General features: G+C 36.0%; 1 protein-coding gene across 1 annotated transcript in view; it reads left to right on the top strand.

The window, feature by feature from the left end:
• The window catches only part of RLF (RLF zinc finger), an 83,017-nt gene that overhangs the window by 18,443 nt on the left and 44,565 nt on the right, over window positions 1–20,009 (top strand). Inside the window, exons 2-4 of the mRNA XM_019938048.3 lie at window positions 13,700–13,854; window positions 14,785–14,866; window positions 18,548–18,680. Of these exons, the coding sequence (XP_019793607.1) occupies window positions 13,700–13,854; window positions 14,785–14,866; window positions 18,548–18,680 (370 nt within the window). The remainder of the gene's footprint in view (window positions 1–13,699; window positions 13,855–14,784; window positions 14,867–18,547; window positions 18,681–20,009) is intronic.

Below are 20,009 nucleotides of genomic sequence, written 5' to 3'. Positions count from 1 at the left end.
AGGTCTGTTTCTGGACTTTATTCGGTTCTGTTGATCTATTTGTATACCCTGATGCCGTTACCACACTCTTGTGTTGCTTTTTTCAAACAGAAAATACAATGTTATGAAAGCTATGTTACACATAGAGACAGGAAGTAGAATGGTGATTGCCAGGGGCTGGAGGGAAGGGGAAATGGGGAGCTATTGTTTAATGGGTAAGTTTCAGTTTTGCAAGGTGAAACAAGTTCTGTGGATGGATGTTGGTGATGGTAGCACGGCAGTGTAAATGTACTTAATGTCACAGAACTGTACACTTAAAAAAATGGTTAAGGTAGTAAGTTTTGTTACGTGTATTTTGCCACAGTTTTTTAAGCTGTATTGTGCAATGTCTGGTGCAAAATGAGTACTCAGTCATTTCAGTTAAGTGATTTTTAAAAATCAAGACCCAGAGAGGTTAGCTGGCAAATGATGGGGGGTAGAGGTTTGAATCCACAGCCGAAAGGCATGTTATTTCACTCTATTACACAACTGCCTCAGAATTGTGATCCTCTTCCCCCGTGTGATAAAGCTTGGATTTAAAAATCTCAAGATTTAAGAGGTATTCTAGATCAATCTCTTTAGTACTAGTGACTTACTAAAACAGAAATGTGGGGTATTTGAATTTATCCTTCTCTTTCCCCAGTCTTCCTAATCATGCTTATGCACTTCTGTTTCTTGAAAATTGCTCTTCTTAAATCTTAAGACATAAAGTTAACTTTTTTGGGTATTTTTTTATATTGTAGTAAAGTATGCATAATATAAAATTTTTCACTTTAGCTATTTTTAAGCATACAGTTCACAGTGGCATTAAGTATGTTATGTTGTTATGCAACTGTCACCACCATTCATCTTCAGAACATTTTCATCTTCCCACACTGAACCTCTGAACTCATCAGACATTAATCCCCCATTTGTCCCTCTCCCCTGCCTCTGGTAACCACCATTCTGCTTTCTGCCTCTATGAATTTGACTATGGTGCATTTTTATAAGTGGAAACCTATGTCTCTTCGTGACTTGCTTATTTCACTTAGCGTAATGGCTTTAAGATTCATCGAGGTTGTAGCATGTGTCAAATTTCCTTTCTTTTTAAGGCTGAATAATATGCCACTGTTATACCACAATTTGTTCATCTATCCCTTGATGGATTCTTGGATTGCGTCCACCTATTGTAAATAATGCTGCTATGAACATGGGAACAAATAGCTCTTCAGGTCACTGCTTTCAGTTCTTTTGGGTGTATATCCAGAAGTGAAATTACTAGATCATATGGTAATTCTGTTTAATTTTTGGAGAAACCATCATACTTTTGCACAGTGGCTGAACCATTTTACATTCCCACCAACAATGCACAGGGGTTCCAAATTCTCCACATTTTTGCAAACAATTGTTATTTTCTGTTTGTTTTTGATAATAACTATCCTAATGAGTGTGAAATGGTATCTCACTGTGATTTTGATTTGCATTTCCTACTTACTGATGTTGAACATTTTTTCATGTGCTTATTGGCCATTTGTGTATCTTCTTTGGAGAAATGTCTGTTTAAGTCCTTTGCCCATTGTTAATTGGGTTTTGTTGTTGTTGAGTTTTAAAGCTTTATATATTTTGGATATTAATCCATTAACAGATAGATGACTTGCAGATATTTTCACCTGTTTTGCAGGTTTTCTTTTTACCACATGGATAGTATCCAAATTTCGGGGTACAAAAGTTTTTAATTTTGATATAGCTCAGTTTATCTGTTTATACTTTTGTTACGTGTGCTCTCAGTATCATGACTAAGAAATCATTTCCAAGTCCAATATCAGGAAGCTTTTCCACTGTTTTCTTCCAAGCGTTTTATGATTTTTAGCTCTTAGATCTATTTTTTCCCTTTTTCTTTTCTTTTTTTAATTGAAGTGTAGTTGATTTACAATATTGTGTTAGCTTCCGGTGTACAGTAAAATTATTATACATATATTTTTCAGATTATTTTCCATTATAGGTTATTACAAGATATTGCATATAGTTTCCTGTGATATACAGTAAATCCTTGCTGCTTATCTGTTTTTTTTGTTTTGTTTTTTATTTATTTAATTTATTTATTTTTGGCTGCATTGGGTCTTCATTGCGGTGCGCAGGCTTCTCATTGCGGTGGCTTCTCTTGTTGTGGAGCCCGGGCTCTAAGCGCATGGGCTTCAGTAGTTGTGGCTCGCAGGGTCTAGAGTGCAGGCTTAGTAGTTGTGGCGCACAGGCTTACTTGCCTCGCGGCATGTGGGATCTTCCTGGACCAGGGCTCAAACCAGTGTCCCCTGCATTGGCAGGGGGATTCTTAACCACTGTGCCACCAGGGAAGCCCTGCTTATCTGTTTTATATGTAGCAGTTTGTATCTGTTAATCCCATAGTACTCCTAATTTATCCCTCCCTTCCCCTTTGGTAACCATAAGTTTGTTTTCTGTGTCTGTTTCGTATATAGATTCGTTTTTATTATTTTTTAGATTCCCCATATAAGTGATATCAATGTGATATTTGTCTTTCTCTGACTGACTTCATTTAGTATGATATTCTCTAGGTCCATCCATGTTGCTGCAAATGGCAATATTTCATTCTACTTTATGACTGTAATATTCTGTTGTTGTGGGGGGTGTGTGTGTGTGTGTGTGTGTGTGTATGTATACACACACACACATACCACATCTTCTTAAGCCAGTTGTCTCTTGGTGGGCGCTTGGGTTGTTTCCATCTTGGGTATTGTGAATAATGCTGCTATGAACATTGGGGTACATGTATCTTTTCAAATCAGAGTTTTTGTCTTTTCAGGATATATGCCCAGAGGTGGAATTGCTGGATGGTATGGTAGCTTTATTTTTAGTTTTTAAAGGAATCTTCACGCTTTTTTCCATAGTGGCTGCACCAGTTTACGTTCCCACCAACAGTGTAGTAGGGTTCCTTTTTCTCCACATTCTGTCCAGCATTTGTTATTTGTAGACTTTTTGATGATAGCCATTCTGACTGATGTGAGGTGATATCTCATTGTGGTTTTGATTTGCATTTCTCTGATAATTAGTGACGTTGAGTATCTTTTCATGTGCCCGTTGGTCATCTGTGTGTCTTTTTGGAGAGATGTCTGTTGAGGTCTTCTGCCCATTGTTTGATTGGGTTGTTTGGTTTTTTGATACTGAGTTGTAGGAGTTGTTGGTATATTTTGGATATTAACCCTTTGTCAGTCACATCATTTGCAAATATTTTCTCCTGTTCCATAGGTTGTCTTTTCATTTTGTTGATGGTTTTGTTTGCTGTGCAAAAGTTTTTAAGTTTCATTAGGTCCCATTTGTTTATTTTTGCTTTTATTTCTTTTGCCTTTGCAGTCTGATCTTAGATCTATTTTGAGCTAATTTATGGTATAAGGTAAGAGTCTAATTCTTTTGCATATGGATATTCAATTTTCCCAACACTGTTTGTTGAAAAGACTGTCCTTTCCCGCACTGAATGGTCTTGGCACCCTGGAAAATCATTTGACCATATATGCGAGGGTTTATTTCTGGACTCCTCTATTTCATTGGTCTGTGTGTCCGTCTTTACTTGAGTACACACTGCTTTGATTACTGTAGCTTTGTAGTAAATTTTGAAATCAGAAAGTATCAGATTTACAACTTCATTCTTCTTTTTCAAGTTTGTTTTGGCAGTTCAAGGTCCCTTGAGATTCTATGTTAATTTTAGGATGGATTTTTCTATTTCTACCCCCCCAAAAAAAGTCACTGGGATTTTGATAGGGATTGCATTGAATCTGTGGGTTGCTTTGTATAGTATTGACATCTTAACAATATTGTATTTCAATCCATGGACATTTTCATGACATGTCTTGCCATTTATTTGTGTCTTCTTTAATATCTCTCTTCAAGTTTTTTTAATATATAAATTTATTTATTGATTGATTGCTGCTGCACTGGGTCTTCGTGGCTGTGCGCGGGTCTTCGTGGCTGTGCGCGGGCTTTCTCTAGTTGCTGTGAGCGGGGGCTACTCTTCATTGTGGTGTGCTGGCTTCTCCTTGCAGTGGCTTCTGTTGTTGTGGAGCACATGCTCTAGGCACGCGGGCTTCAGTAGTTGTGGCACTCAGGCTCAGTAGTTGTGGCTCGTGGACTCTAGAGCGCAGGCTCAGTAGTTGTGGCGCATGGGCTTAGTTGCTTCGCGGCATGTGGGATCTTCCCGGACCAGGGCTCGAACCCGTATCCCCTGCATTGGCAGGCGGATTCTTAACCACTGTGCCACTAGGGAAGCCCTCTCATCAAGTTCTAATAGTTTTCAGTGTGCAAGTCTTTCACTTCCTTGGTTTATTCCTGTTTTTTTGATGTGATTGTAAATGGAATAGTTAACTTCCTTTTCAGATTATTTATTGTTAGTGTATAAAACCACAACTGAGGGAATTCCCTGGCAGTCCAGTTGTTAGGACTGTGTGGTTTCACTGCTGTGGACCCGGGTTTGATCCCTGGTTGTGGAACTAAGATCCTGCAAGCTGTGCGGCGTGGCCAAGAACAAAAAACACAACTGGTTTTTGTATGTTGATTTTATATCCTGCAACTTTGCTGAACTTGTTTATATGAATAGTTTTTTTGGTGTGGAATATTTAATATATGTAAAATCATGTCATCTGCAAACAGTGATACTGTATTTTTCTTTCCAATTTGGATGCCTTTTATTTCTTTTTCTTGCCTAATTGCTCTCACTAGGACTTCCAGTACTGTATTGAATAGAAGTGGTGAATGTGGATATCCTTCTTCCTGACCTTAAAGGAAAAGCTTTTAGTCTTTCACCATTGAATATAATGTTAGGGTTTTTCATTCATGGTCTATATTATGTGGAGGTAATTTTCTTCTACTCCTAGTTCGTTGAGTGTTTTTTTTTTTTAATCATGCATGAAAGATTGTTGAATTTTTCAGACACTCTTCATCAGTGGAGGTGATCATGTGAGGTTTTTTCCCTTCATGCTCTTAACGTGGTGTAGTGCACTAATTGATTTTTATATGCTTTACCATCCTTGCATTCCAGGAATAAATCCCACTTGGTCATAGTGTATAATCCATTTTAATATGGCATTGAATTCAGTTTGCTAGTATTTTGTTGATGATTTTTGTATCATTGTTCATAAGGCCTATGGATCTGTAGTTTTCTTTACTTGTAGTCTTTGTCTGGCTTTTGTATCAAGGTAATGCTGGCCTCATAGAATGAGCTAGGATGTATTACCTCTTCAGTTTTTTGGGAACATTAACTGTTGATGCTGTTCTCATCCAAGCTCTCTTCCTTACTGTTATTGATAACTGAAATGAAGATACCATATGGGTGCTGTAAAGGAAACATGAAAATTTTCATTCAACCACAGTAGTAATGAAAAGATGATAAATTGAATAAACAAAATAATGTATTTCCCTTATCCAGTTGACCCTCAAAAAGTTGTATTTAGGTTGTAATGTACAATAATTGTGACAGTTCCTCAGTCTGTTACTATCTTACATAAATAATAGGAATGTAAATTGGAACAAATTTTCTGGTGCAGAATTTGGCACTATGTAGTCTTAAGAATTATGCATCCTTTGACCCAGCAATTCCATTTATAGAACATTGTCCTAAATATTATATATAATAATGCAGAGTTAGAAACCATCATGCCCAGAAACAGGGACTTGAGTAATAAACTGTGATACACACATGAACTATAAAAATACTGATGTTGAAGAAAATTTTACAAAACAATGTATAGTTTGAGTCCATTAAAATACTGCTATTTAGGCATTAAAAAGCCCTCAAACTTAATATTACCTGTTAACAGTGGTCTACTTTTGGGTAGTGATAGTGTAGATTGTTGACATTTTTATTTTTACTTCTCTGTTGATCCATATTTCTTAAACAATAAAGGATATTAATTTTATGAAAAAACAGCAAAAGATATTTTTGAAAATGAAATGAAGTTAGAAAGCATAGTTAAATCCCATGACAGAATTACTATCTAAAAATAATCTTGGTAGGCTGGGATGATGAACTGAATCCAGGATAGATGAATAGGTAGGTAGATAGAGTAATAAGTAAGTAATATTTCTAGATTTTAAAAAAACAACTGTAACCAATATAGAAAGTGTGAGGTGGGGCCTAATAGCAACATATGTAAAAGACTTAAAAGTTGTAATTTACTCTGGCCACTTTTTGAATGTAAGCAGCCAGCTGTTCTCTTCCCATTCCATCTCACACCCAGCTTAGTCTCTTCTAGGGAAACCTCCCGTGCTTCCTCACCAACGGATGTAAAGTCTTGTCACTGTTTGCCCTATCTGTTCTATTGGTGTTTTCTGACTTTGTTCAAGTTACTGTCTACTTGGAATCCTGTTCCCCTCACTTTTGAATTTTCAAACTTGACCCGTACCTCAGAAATCCAGCTCAAGTGCTCTCCCCTGCTGAAAGCCTGTCTGTCATAGTGCAATCACATTTTACTCAAATTTATGTAATTCTGGGAATTTCACGAGTTGAGAAATTAAAATCAGTAAGATTTCTCGTTTTATGTGCAAAATTTGAAATAATGAAAATCCTCCTCTATTAAAAGTCACATAATTTCCTGTTGCCATAGGACATGCAGCTTTAACAAGTACCAGATATTTTTTGTCATTTCTTTGTGAACCACCAGCATTCTGAACTGTGGAGTATTAATCAGCACTATTGCTGGAAAACTTTCCCCAGAAGCAGTCATTTTAAATGGAAATTAAATGTTGTAAACTCTCAGGAAGAAGGCCAAATGATGACCATGATACTACTTGCTGTAAAAGATTAAAGTTAACACCTGGTGGGGAAAGTAGAGTTTTAAAACATATCTAAAATAGTTGTAGAATTGTGCATTCTGAAAAGTCTTGTAGCACAGTAATTAAGTGTGGGCTCTGGAGTCAGATGACACTAGTTCAAATCCTAACATTTAATACCAGGTGTCTTTTGGAAAATAACTTAATCTCTCTGTGCTTTGGTTTCCCCATTTTAAAAATGAGCTGATGCCACAGCAATCAGAGAAGAAAAGGAAATAAAAGGAATCCAAATCGGAAAAGAAGAAATAAAGCTGTCACTGTTTGCACGTGACATGATACTATACATAGGGGATCCTAAAGATGCTACCAGAAAACTACTAGAGCTAATCAATGAATTTGGTAAAGTAGCAGGATACAAAATTAATGCACAGAAATCTCTGGCATTCCTATACACTAATGATGAAAAATCTGAAAGTGAAATCAAGAAAACACTCCCATTTACCATTGCAACAAAAAGAATAAAATATCTAGGAATAAACCTACCTAAGGAGACGAAAGACCTGTATGCAGAAAATTATAAGACACTGATGAAAGAAATTAAAGATGATACAAATAGATGGAAAGATATACCATGTTGTTGGATTGGAAGAATAAACATTGTGAAAATGACTCTACTACCCAAAACAATCTACAGATTCAGTGCAATCCCTATCAAACTACCACTGGCATTTTTCACAGAACTAGAACAAAAAATTTCATAATTTGTATGGAAACACAAAAGACCCTGAATAGCCAAAGCAATCTTGAGAATGAAAAATGAAGCTGGAGGAATCAGGCTCTCTGACTTCAGACTATACTACAAAGCTACAGTAATCAAGACAGTATGGTACTGGCACAAAACCAGAAAGATAGATCAATGGAACAGGATAGAAAGCCCAGAGATAAACCCACGCACATATGGTCACCTTATCTTTGATAAAGGAGGCAGGAATGTACAGTGGAGAAAGGACAGCCTCTTCAGTAAGTGGTGCTGGGAAAACTGGACAGGTACATGTAAAAGTATGAGATTAGATCACTCCCTAACACCATACACAGAAATAAGCTCAAAATGGATTAAACACCTAAATGTAAGGCCAGAAACTATCAAACTCTTAGAGGAAAACATAGGCAGAACACTCTATGACATAAATCACAGCAAGATCCTTTTTTGACCCACCTCCTAGAGAAATGGAAATTAAAAACAAAAATAAACAAATGGGACCTAACGAAACTGCAAAGCTTTTGCACAGCAAAGGAAATCATAAACAAGACCAAAAGACAGCCCTCAGAATGGGAGAAAATATTTGCAAATGAAGCAACTGACAAATGATTAATCTCCAAAGTTTACAAGCAGTTCATGCAGCTCAATAACAAAAAAACAAACAACCCAATCCAAAAACGGGCAGAAGACCTAAATAGACATTTCTCCAAAGAAGATATACAGACTGCCAACAAACACATGAAAGAATGCTCAACATCATTAATCATTAGAGAAATGCAAATCAAAACTACAATGAGATACCATCTCACACCAGTCAGAATGGCCATCATCAAAAAATCTAGAAACAATAAATGCTGGAGAGGGTGTGGAGAAGAGGGAACACTCTTGCACTGCTGGTGGGAATGTGAATTAGTACAGCCACTATGGAGAACAGTATGGAGGTTCCTTAAAAAACTAAAAATAGAACTACCATATGACCCAGCAATCCCACTATTGGGTATATACCCTGACAAAACCATAATTCAAAAAGAGTCATGTACCAAAATGTTCATTGCAGCTCTATTTACAATAGCCAGGACATGGAAACAACCTAAGTGTCCATCGTCGGATGAATGGATAAAGAAGATGTGGCACATATATACAATGGAATATTACTTAGCCATAAAAAGAAACGAAATTGAGCTATTTGTAGTGAGGTGGATGGACCTAGAGTCTGTCATACAGAGTGAAGTAAGTCAGAAAGAGAAAGACAAATACCGTATGCTAACACATATATATGGAATTTAAGGGGAAAAAATGTCATGAAGAACCTAGGGTAAGACAGGAATAAAGACACAGACCTACTAGAGAATGGACTTGAGGATATGGGGAGGGGAAAGGGTAAGCTGTGACAAAGTGAGAGAGTGGCATGGACATATATACACTACCAAACGTAAAATAGATAGCTAGTGGGAAGCAGCCGCATAGCACAGGGAGATCAGCTCGGTGCTTTGTGACCACATAGAGGGGTGGCATAGGGAGGGTAGGAGGAGGGGAGATGCAAGAGGGAAGAGATATGGGAACATATGTATATGTATAACTGATTCACTTTGTTATAAAGCAGAAACTAACACACCATTGTAAAGCAATTATACTCCAATAAAGATGTAAAAAAAAAATGAGCTGATGATAAATCACCTAGCTCTTCAGGTTGTTGTATTAAATGTTCGTAGCATGTAAAGCTCTTAGGAAGATACCTAGTGCATACTGTGTGCTCAAAAACAATAACTATGGTTATTCCACCGGAAAAATTAGTCTTGAACCATTTGAGTTTTAAATTGGAATGCATCCCTGCATAAAATATGACCATCATGAAGAAAAGAATTCTCCTTCCTTGATAGTTTCAGAGAATAGGATGCTACCAGTCTCTTTGAAACCATGTAGTAAGGAATGTATGAAACCATGTAGTGAGGAATATAGATAGAATTGGGATAGGGAAGAGATTCTTTCCTTCACTGTAAACATAATACTTATTAAAGAAAATTTGGGAAGAATTTCAGAAAATTATAAAAATGATAGAAAATTGTTTATAATCCTACTACTACTCCAGTGCTAATAACCGTATTAGCTGAGTTCCTTCTAGTTATTTTCCCTGTGCATTAATTTTTTGGGGTACAAATACGTTATGACTACAACACATACACAGAACTGGAGGATATTTAGCCTAGAGAAGTAAACTGTTGTAGCATTCCAGGTGAGGGATGTTGGGGGCCTGGTCTAGGTTACTGTCTGTAGAAATAAAGCATAAGATCACAGACAAAGGTACTTCTGCAGTTGAATCAGCAAACTTTGGTGTGGTGGTTTCAAGGACAGGTTTTTTTAGCTCTGGCTCCTGAAAAGAAGCAGATGGAACATAGGAGGAAGAACATATTTGCTGGGGAAGATGTTTGTTTTCAACATGTTGAATTTTAGATTTGACTAGGACATCCAGATGGAAATGTCTAACAGGCATTTGAGGTATATAGCAAGGACTTGGATATGAATGAGAGCACCCCAGTAAGAATGTTTAAAATAATCAAAGATGGTACCTGATTGGGCTAATTTATCTGACCTCTCAGTGTATTTAGTTCTTTAAGGGCAGGATAAGAGTCTTCATCTCTAGTACCCAGCACAGTATTGCCACATAGTAAGCTTTTGTAGCGTAAATGCATTTACTGAAACAAAGAGAAGAGGCCATTAATTTGGTCTCTGAAGAATGCCAGTGAACTTGAGGGAGTCATAGTTATCATTTATTGCCCCTTTCTTATTCAGTTTTGTTTGTGTCTAAAATTTAAATGTCTAAAGAAAAATAAGAGACTTCCATTTTTCTTTTCTGCTTCTGATGGAATTTTGTTTACATGAGGTACTTAAAATGTCATTTGGATGGCTGTAATTCATTCAGTTTCATCTTGCATTTTTAAAAAAGATGATAATGAAGATTGTTCCAGTGATTCTTCCAATGTCCAGAGTATGCTCATAGTGGACATGTCAAGGACACCTCCTTAATGTGATTAACATGTAAGGGGGGAAAACATTTAGGAATATAAAAAATATATAAATCAGTATAGGGAAAAACGTAAACATAAATAGTCATGGGGTGTTGAATCTTTGAAATTGTGTAACTTGTTGGGAGTCTTATTGGATTGTCTGTGTCAGAAGTTGCTAGATTGGTGGCAGGAGCTTCTGAGTGGGAAGGTGGACTGTGGAAAGAATAACCTCATCTGTATGCACTATGCCCTTCTGTTTGCATACTTTAGCCAGTAGTTGGTTAATTTGCATGTGTGGTTTCAACTATCATGCTGTGTTGACTCATTCTGAAAGCTCCACGAGGATAGGCCCCCATCTCTTTCCCCCCAGTACCTAACTCCTTACTAGAGTAGGCGCTCAAAAAATATTTGTCAAATGAATAGAATGATGAGTTTATTCAGTAAAATGGTAAATTTATTCAGTAAACATTTAATGAGACTTGAATGTCCTATGGAGATGGAAGGGGGTAGAAGAGTGTTAGGCCTGTAAAGATTGATAAGATAAATCTGACCTCCGGAGCATAAAATCTGCTACTGAATATAAATTTGTAAAGCCCTCTGGTTTTCAGATTAACCAATGCAGACAGTAAGTAATTTGCTGATCTAAAACAATCTCTTTCTGACATAGATTTTAATAAATTTCTTCAGAGAGATTATGTGAAATCTTTTTTATGTAACTGATAAGCACATGATTCTGCATTCCTTCTCTTCACTGTTTTAGCTAGAAAGGATTGTTGTGGGGTCAGTTTTATGATCCTGTTATTATTTTTTTTTCTTATTTTACTAAAATTTGGGATTTGATTAGATGGGGACATAATGCTTTTCTGAAAATACAGAAAGAGCCCACTTCTCTAAAGTGACTGTGATAAAGCAGCAAGATACTGAATTGAAATGGGTGTACTAAAATAGCTTAATTGGCTTGATCAGTCAAGTATGCAAAGATCAGATAATCCAGTGTGTTAGTTAAGAGAGCTTTTACTGTATGTGGTATAATGGTTGATCATATATTTCCCTGTTAAGTTTGTTTGTTTGTTTTAAATAATCAAGACTAGTCAGTTCTTAATTATCAGAACGGATATAGGGGCTGTTATTGTGAAAACTGCAGAAAAAACTGCAGAAGATCAGTGGAATCCTGCAGTGCCACCACAGCTATTGGTAGTTTGCTAAGCAGAAAAATCAGAAGACAGGAAAAAACTGCAGAAGATCAGTGGAATCCTGCAGTGCCACCACAGCTATTGGTAGTTTGCTAAGCAGAAAAATCAGAAGACAGGAAGTTAGAAGAAATTATTATTGAAGTAGCCTTAACTCCCTAGCCCAGTCAGAATGTGTGTTCTAGGGGGGGAAAACTTGCACAATTCAAGTCTTAACCTAACGAGATGTATCAGTTAAGCATAAGCAAAACCTATTCAGTTGTTAGAGGAAAGAAATATATTAATAGTAGGGAGAGCAACTTTGTGGAACCTAGAAAGAGAGACCCCAAACCAGAATTTGGCAGATTTTCCACACTGTCCAAAGAGAACAGAAGCCAGCTTTCTGTCGTCATTTGAACACATGTAATTTATCAGGCTTTATTGTGGTTGTGTTTTCCTTTTTTTAGATTTTAAACTCACCAGATAACCTCTTATGTCAAAATATGGGGAATGGGGACCATAGGTGGTAATATGACTGTCCCCCATTGTAAACAAATGAACTGGCATTTGGCATATATATTAGTTTTTGAAATAAACTTCATTAAAAATAAAAACCTCAACCTTTTATAAATTGGTAAGTATAAATTAAGCCTAATAAGTTCTACGTGTGTAGAAAAAAGAGCTGAGAGGGCTACACTCAGCAATAAGTCTCTTGTGTAAGTCAGGGATCATATTCTTATCCTTGTATACCCAGTGTATTGGCACATGGTTGGTGTTCAATTTAATGTTGTATTAATGAAACGCTACTGAATTTCAGAGATGGTAACTCCAGACCTCTAGTGAGAACAACTATAGGCGTTTTATGGCTTTATTCTTAGATTTATTCTCATGTCAAAAGAGCAGTCTGCCTTTTCTTTAACTCAGCAGAAACAATTCATTAAGTGATGAAAATAGAATCCTCTAAACAAACCAGATGCGAATCAAAACTGCAATGAGATATCATCTCACACCGGTCAGAATGGCCATCATCAAAAAAATCTACAAACAGTAAATGCTGGAGAGGGTGTGGAGAAAAGGGAACACTGTTGCACTGTTGGTGGGTATGTAAATTGATACAGCCACTATGGAGAACAGTATGGAGATTCCTTAAAAAACTACAAATAGAACTACCATACGACCCAGCAATCCCACTACTGGGTATATACCCTGAGAAAACCATAATTCAAAAAGAGTCATGTACCAATATGTTCATTGCAGCTCTATTTACAATAGCCAGGACATGGAAGCAACCTAAGTGTCCATCAACAGATGAATGGATAAAGAAGATGTGGCACATATATACAATGGAATATTACTCAGCCATAAAAAGAAATGAAATTGAGCTATTTGTAATGAGGTGGATGGACCTAGAGTCTGTCATACAGAGTGAAGTAAGTCAGAAAGAGAAAAACAAATACCTTATGCTAACACATATATATGGAATCTAAGGGGAAAAAAAAAGGTCATGAAGAACCTAGGGGTAAGATGGGAATAAAGACACAGACCTACTAGAGAATGAACTTGAGGATATGGGGAGGGGGAAGGGTAAGCTGTGACAAAGTGAGAGAGTAGCATGGACATATATACACTACCAAACGTAAAATAGATAGCTAGTGGGAAGCAGCCGCATAGCACAGGGAGATCAACTCGGTGCTTTGTGACCACATAGAGGGGTGGCATAGGGAGGGTAGGAGGAGGGGAGATGCAAGAGGGAAGAGATATGGGAACATGTGTATATGTATAACTGATTCACTTCGTTATAAAGCAGAAACTAATACCATTGTAAAGCAATTATACTCCAATAAAGATGTTAAAAAAACAAAAAGGCAAATAAAAGGTGTAGGCATCTGTTAGACAAAAAGGAAGGGGTAGTGCATTTGAGAACAAAGATAGTCTTGTTTGTTTCATTGTCTTTATTTTTTTTTAATAATTAAAACTCTAACTTTATTTTTTAGACCTTATTGCAATATGCAAGCAGCAAGAATGCATCAGAACATATTGTGTATCTTCTGGAGGTATATCGACTTGCCATCCAAAGCTTTGCCAGTGCTCGCCCATATTTAACTACTGAATGCGAAGATGTCCTCTTAGTGCTTGGCAGATTAGTACTGTAAGTTTAAGAACTTAAATCCCTCTTAAAATTGAGTATTTTTGGTTGTAATGTTTGCCTGACTTCTCTTTACTATGGCATCACATTGTTCAAAGCAACATCAGGGTCATACCTTTGAATGAAATTTCCTTAGCTCTGAGCCTTTATATTCACGTTTTCAGGAGATAAAGTATAAGTGAAGGTCCAGCCAAGCAACATAATCTTTAATTGCCTCGAGTCTCTTTTCCTACTCAGGCTTAGAATGATGCATTTTCTCTCTGTCCTTAGGAATAGATCAAGTGAAGTGACAAGAGTATCTGGAAGCTGTGGTGGTCTTTGAGGAACACTTTGGGGGGAAACGCTGTGAAATTCTGCAATACAATTATATTATTTGAACTAAGAATTACACTAGCAGAAAATATCAGGGTACAGTATAAGATTACCATCCCAAGGGTCCATGATAATCTAGCTGCTGTTTTAATATTTGGCTGCCTAATAGCAGACAGAGTTACACCTTTAATGTATTTATTTGCAAATTGAAAAAATACAACAGCTGTTAGTTTTTAGTTGTGGAATCACCTTGATTCAGTTTGCAGATTGTTTGGTGGGATAAATTCTAGTCTGGGTGGTCCATTTTATTTTTCTCTGGTCTTACCTGTTTTCCTTCCTATTTTCCCAAACCCCAAACCTCTAACTTTATACTTTTTTTTGGCCACATAAACATTCCTGGTTTTATAATCCCATTATTCCTCCTCTAAAGCCTCATAGTTTTTCTTTTTTCTCTTTTTTGAAGTTGAAAATATAACAGTGTTGAATGAAAATTTGAAGAGTGAAAAACAAATTTAAAATAGTCTAAATAAATGTAAAATGTATATTCAGTATCACTGTCATACTGTACTTGATTATGACTATAACCACCGTTATATACTGACTTAGTTATTCATATTCTAGGAGTTGCTTTGAATTACTGCTTTCAGTGTCTGAAAGTGAACTGCCATGTGAAGCCTGGGTACTCTTCCTTCAGTCTTTACAGGTGAGTTGATGTGGCCTCAAAAAAGGTCTCTGTTTAGGTATTCAAGACATGTAGTTAATTTCTCCCAGCAAACTAAAATTGGAAACTTAGAACAAAAACAAATTCATTATATATTGGTAGTAAGTTCATGAAATGAGGAGGCCTTCCAGATGAAGGGAGTGTGCTAAAAGTTTCTTTTTTCCTTATCATTTGGTTTTGTTAGCCTTTACATAGCTTAGAAACAACACAAAAAGTTTTCATTCTTCAGACACAAAGTTTTAGGCAGAATAAAGCTATTAAAAATGTAAAATTGTATATGTTTATAAGGTAGCAGTATTTGCTTCATTGATAGTACACTTATCTAGTAATTTCCCCCTAACACTTCAGGGACTTACAGTGCTAAGTCTCTTAAACCGTCAAAATAGTCATCAGAGATTCTGTGCATGCATTTTCAACAGGAGAGCTACGTTGGCTCTTATATTGGCTTGATTATCAGAATTCTTAGATGAGCAGATCAGAAAGTAGCAAGTTGGGGAGGGGAGAGTAAGGTAGGAGGAAAAACAATAGGAAGCAAATTTGCCTGTTACCAGTAGAGATAGAAAAACTATTTAAAGAAAATAGACATAATTAAGTAAATAGCTACCATTCATTTATTATCATTAATTATGTACCAAACAGTACTCTACATTGTTTTTACATTTTGTATCTTTTAATCAAATTGCAAACCTTATACCATAGAGATCATTTGAATCTCCATTTATAAATGGGGAGACAGGCATAGAGAGGTGAATTAGCTTGCCCAAAGTTACACCTAGATTAATACCTAGAGCTTGCTTTGTTTAACTGCTTCCTCGAGGACACAAACTCCATAGTAGCTTGCACTTGTTTCATGAAGGCATAAGTAAAGATTTGCATGTTAACAGACACACCTCGTTATCTGGAAGTTTCTTTCCTCTAGGATAAAAAATCCAAAATGAAATGATATAATGTTAATCTTTAGATTTTCTGTTTGAGGAGAAGAATTCTTTGTCATGCTCTTGGCCTGATTTAATCCCTGTAATGTCCTAACTCTTCACATATTCATACAGCTGCTGTTAAAATCATCTTTCATACAGAGCATATTGATTTTGTCATTCTGCCTGCCAGTAGTTTTGTCCTGGCATACGACATTCTAGAAGGGCAAGTGTACTTATTTTTATTAAGGCTGTTACTATTATTATTAGTAGTATCCTTTGAAGAGAGAATACTCTCATATTTCTTCATTCTTTTCTTAGATTGTATGCCTGAATAAAATAGTTGCCTTCCCTCCGACCTGTGTAACTTTGCCCGATATTTATCAGACATTTAGGATATATATATTCACATTTCTGAATATGTGTTTAATAAATGCAGTAGAGGTACAGATAAATATAAGACATGGTCCCTGTAGAAATCTGAAACATAAAACCTTGAGGTTTTCTTATTTTAGGTGATAAATGGGTAAGGCAGCAGGTAGTTTTGAGGATACTTTTGGTAAGAGAATAGTTTTACAAGAGCAGGCCACAGAGAGCATTCTCAACCACTGTTTATAGCTGTGTAACCCTTCCAGACCTTTTCATTATGGATATAAAAATACGTTCTGAAATGAAATTTTAAATAAAGAAAAATGAGATCCTGTTTTTTTGCAACTTTTTTTAACTTAATGATTTTAACATGGACATGTATCTAGGATTGCATATGTAGTTCTCCCTTGATGACTGCCTGGGATTCTGTTATGTGGTTGCACCATAAATTATTTGGCCAAATCTCTTTGCTGTTTATTGTAAACAGTGGTAGAGTGAACATCTTGTGCTAGTATTTCTGTATTGTAGATTTCAAGATATGGATAGTTTTACCTTAAAAAAGAAACAAATCTAAGTTTTTTAATTACTTTTAAAATTCCACCATAGTTTTTAAGGACTCTATTTAATGTTATTTTTTATTTTTTTAAAGTGCCTGCCTCCCTGCCTCCCTCCCTTCCTTCATTCCTTCCTTCTTCTCTCTTCATTCATTCATTCATTTATTCATTCATTGGCTGCACTGTGAGGCTTGTGGGATCTTACTTCCCTGACCAGGGGTTGAACCCATGCCCCCTGCAGTGGAAACGCAGAGTCCTAACCACTGGACCACCTAATGTTATTTTTTAAAAGTAACTTTGCTATAATATATATATGTGTATGTGTATATATATGTAATAAAGGATTACACATCATTCTTACTCAGAATAAACTGTATTTTGAACAGATGAAAAATTAGAAAATTGTTTTTGTTTTTAACCCAAACAGTGGCTTTTTATTTTAGTTGCTATGTATCATGGGGGTGACAGTGTTCTGCTAAAGTGTAATGGTATAGGGCTGTTAGGTATTACAAATATGTTAACCAGACACAGCACATTCTGACATAGAATCTTCATCTTCACTGCAAAGTAAATGCCTGTTGTCCTAAGTTAAGGAAAAAGAAGCCTGAGGACAGGTCAAGCCATTAAAGGAAAATTATAGCATTTAAATATTGCTGTTAGTTAACTGTTATTTGGAAATATCACTTTCAGTGTCAGTTTTAAAACCTTTCTTAGCAGAAGATAACTCAGTATATGGTGTGTGCGTGTGTGTGTGTGTGTGTGTGTGTGTGTGTGTGTGTGTGTATTAAAACCCTGTCGTTCTGACATGAAAATTAAGGGGAAAAAAGCGAACTTTATTTTTTATATTTCATTTAGGTGAATATAAGATTATAGTCTTAGGTCTGTGAACATTTTTAACCTATATTTTATTTTCCAAAGAAATACTGCTACCAGTGAAAGCTTATGTTCCTTGAGAATTTCAGCAGTCTAAAATAAGGGAAAACAAGTTAAAATTTTAGAATATGGAAACAACCAATAATCCTCACTAGTAATAAAGGACAGTGAGATATATGCTTAATTATTTACGTCAAGTTAAATTTCTGACCCCTTACCTCCCCGCCCTTTGTGTATATAAGTATTTTAAAGAATAAACTTGACAATTATATTTTGTTTGTTTTCTGAGGAGATAGAATGACAGCTAATAACTTGCATTTCCATGACTTTTAGCTAGAGCCATCTGTCATTTTTCTGTGTACTTTTTAAATTTTTTGGCTGCGCAGCATGTGAGATCACAGTTCCCCCACCAGGGATTGAACCTGCGGCCCCTGCATTGGTAGCACAGAGTCCCAACTGCTGGACCTCCAGGGAAGTCCCTGGAGCCATCTATCATTTTAAAAGTCCTTTGATAGAAGAATTTAAACAATTAAAAAGATATATAACAATAGATGTCATTAAGTCATACTTCTGTTAGAAGGAATAGGTTGCCTGTGTGAATACTGCAGAATCTTTTTTAAAAAAAAGAAATCTGTGCCAGTGGCCTTAAAATAATTGAGTAATTCAAGGATGGAAATTGAATTGTGATCATTTTACCTAGGAGAATTCAGGAAAACATTTTAAAGGTACTCTTTAACTTAGTGAAAATGCCCTAGTTTCATTTTTTAAAAAGCAGCAACAGAATTTCACAAAACTTTGAGGATAGTTTTTTTTCTGCTTATTTATTTTTAGGAAATCCAAGATATAGGTCTTTTCATAGACATTCAGATATATTGAAAGGGCAAAATGACTTTTTATATTGTTTATATTGCCTGTTTTCTGGATATGCTTTTTTTTTCTTCTTTTTTTTAAAGGAGTCACATGATGCATTATTGGAATTTGGGAATAATAACCTACAAATACTGGTTCACGTTACCAAGGAGGGGGTGTGGAAAAACCCTGTTCTTCTTAAAATTCTGTCTCAACAGCCAGTAGAAACAGAAGAAGGTAAGCTTAAAACTATACTGACTATTGAAGGAGGATTTAGTTCTAAGAGAATTAAAATTTTTTTCTCTGTTAAAATTTTGTGAATTTCACCTGTGTATCTATAACCAATCGTTCTCTTATCCTTTGAATAGTAAAAACTAACCATTAGCACTTAATGTTTTGCTTAAGGATTCTTGAATATTTATGTAGTGTTTTAAAAGTATCCCTTTATACTTGTTTTTAAATGTTGCATTGACTGCCAATGTTTATGCAGAGTTCCTGAGATAGAAATTAATAATCTGCTTCCAGTCCTTGGTATATAGTAGAGCTTTGCTTATAATGATATTTTGTTTACTGGTTACTACAGCTGAGGATTATGAAAAAAAATTACTTCTTATTTTAAATTTATGAAACATTGGAATTTAGCGTTTTTATAGAGATATGCAAAGAAAGAAAATTCTTACAAAGTTGTCAGTTTAAGTCCAGAAGATTTATGGGTTTGAGTTGACATAGTTGACATTTGCATTTTAGACACACAAAATATCTCATTTTATATGTCCAACAATTATGATTTCATTTGCTTTAAGTTAGTGGAAAGTTAAAAAAAGGATCACATTCTGTTAAGTATGTTTCTGGGATAAGAATGAGTTTCAGAACAGTTTTTATTTACACTTTAGATAGATCTTTTTTAATTTTTATTTTATTAAAAAATTTTTTTTAAATTTATTTTTGGCTGCATTGGATCTTTGTTGCTGCGCGCGGGCTTTCTCTAGTTGCGGCGAGCAGGGGCTACTCTTCTTTACGGTGCATGGGCTTCTCATTGTGGTGGCTTCTCTTGTTGCAGAGCACAGGCTCTAGGCATGCGGGCTTCAGTAGTTGCGGCACGGAGGCTCAGCAGTTGTGGCTCGCGAGCTCTAGAGCACAGGCTCAGTAGTTGTGGTGCACGGGCTTAGTTGCTCCACGGCATGTGGGATCTTCCCAGACCAGGGCTCGAACTTGTGTCCCCTGCATTGGCAGGTGGATTCTTAACCACTGTGCCACCAGGGACGTCCCATTTTTTATAGATCTTTAGTTCAGTTCTCAGGACAGGCCTTTTGAATGTTGATATCTTAAAATATTACAGTTAGCTTATTCATTCACCAAGTTTGATCACCTATTATTGTATACATGCTGTTTGGGTTTTTCTGTATAGTCAGAAGATTGATAATAAGAGTGTTTAGATTTTCTCTTGGTCCCTTTCCTCTGATAATTCTACTGCTTATCAGTTACACGGACAAGAAAAAAAATGCATAAGGAGAATAGCTGTTAAATAGAAAATAGATTGCTATTTATTGTTTTCTGTTGAGGTTC

This window comes from Tursiops truncatus, chromosome 1, assembly GCF_011762595.2.
Source record: "Tursiops truncatus isolate mTurTru1 chromosome 1, mTurTru1.mat.Y, whole genome shotgun sequence".
Taxonomy (NCBI): domain Eukaryota; kingdom Metazoa; phylum Chordata; class Mammalia; order Artiodactyla; family Delphinidae; genus Tursiops; species Tursiops truncatus.
Note: the sequence above shows the minus strand (reverse complement) of the source record. Positions and strands in the feature narration are given on the sequence as shown.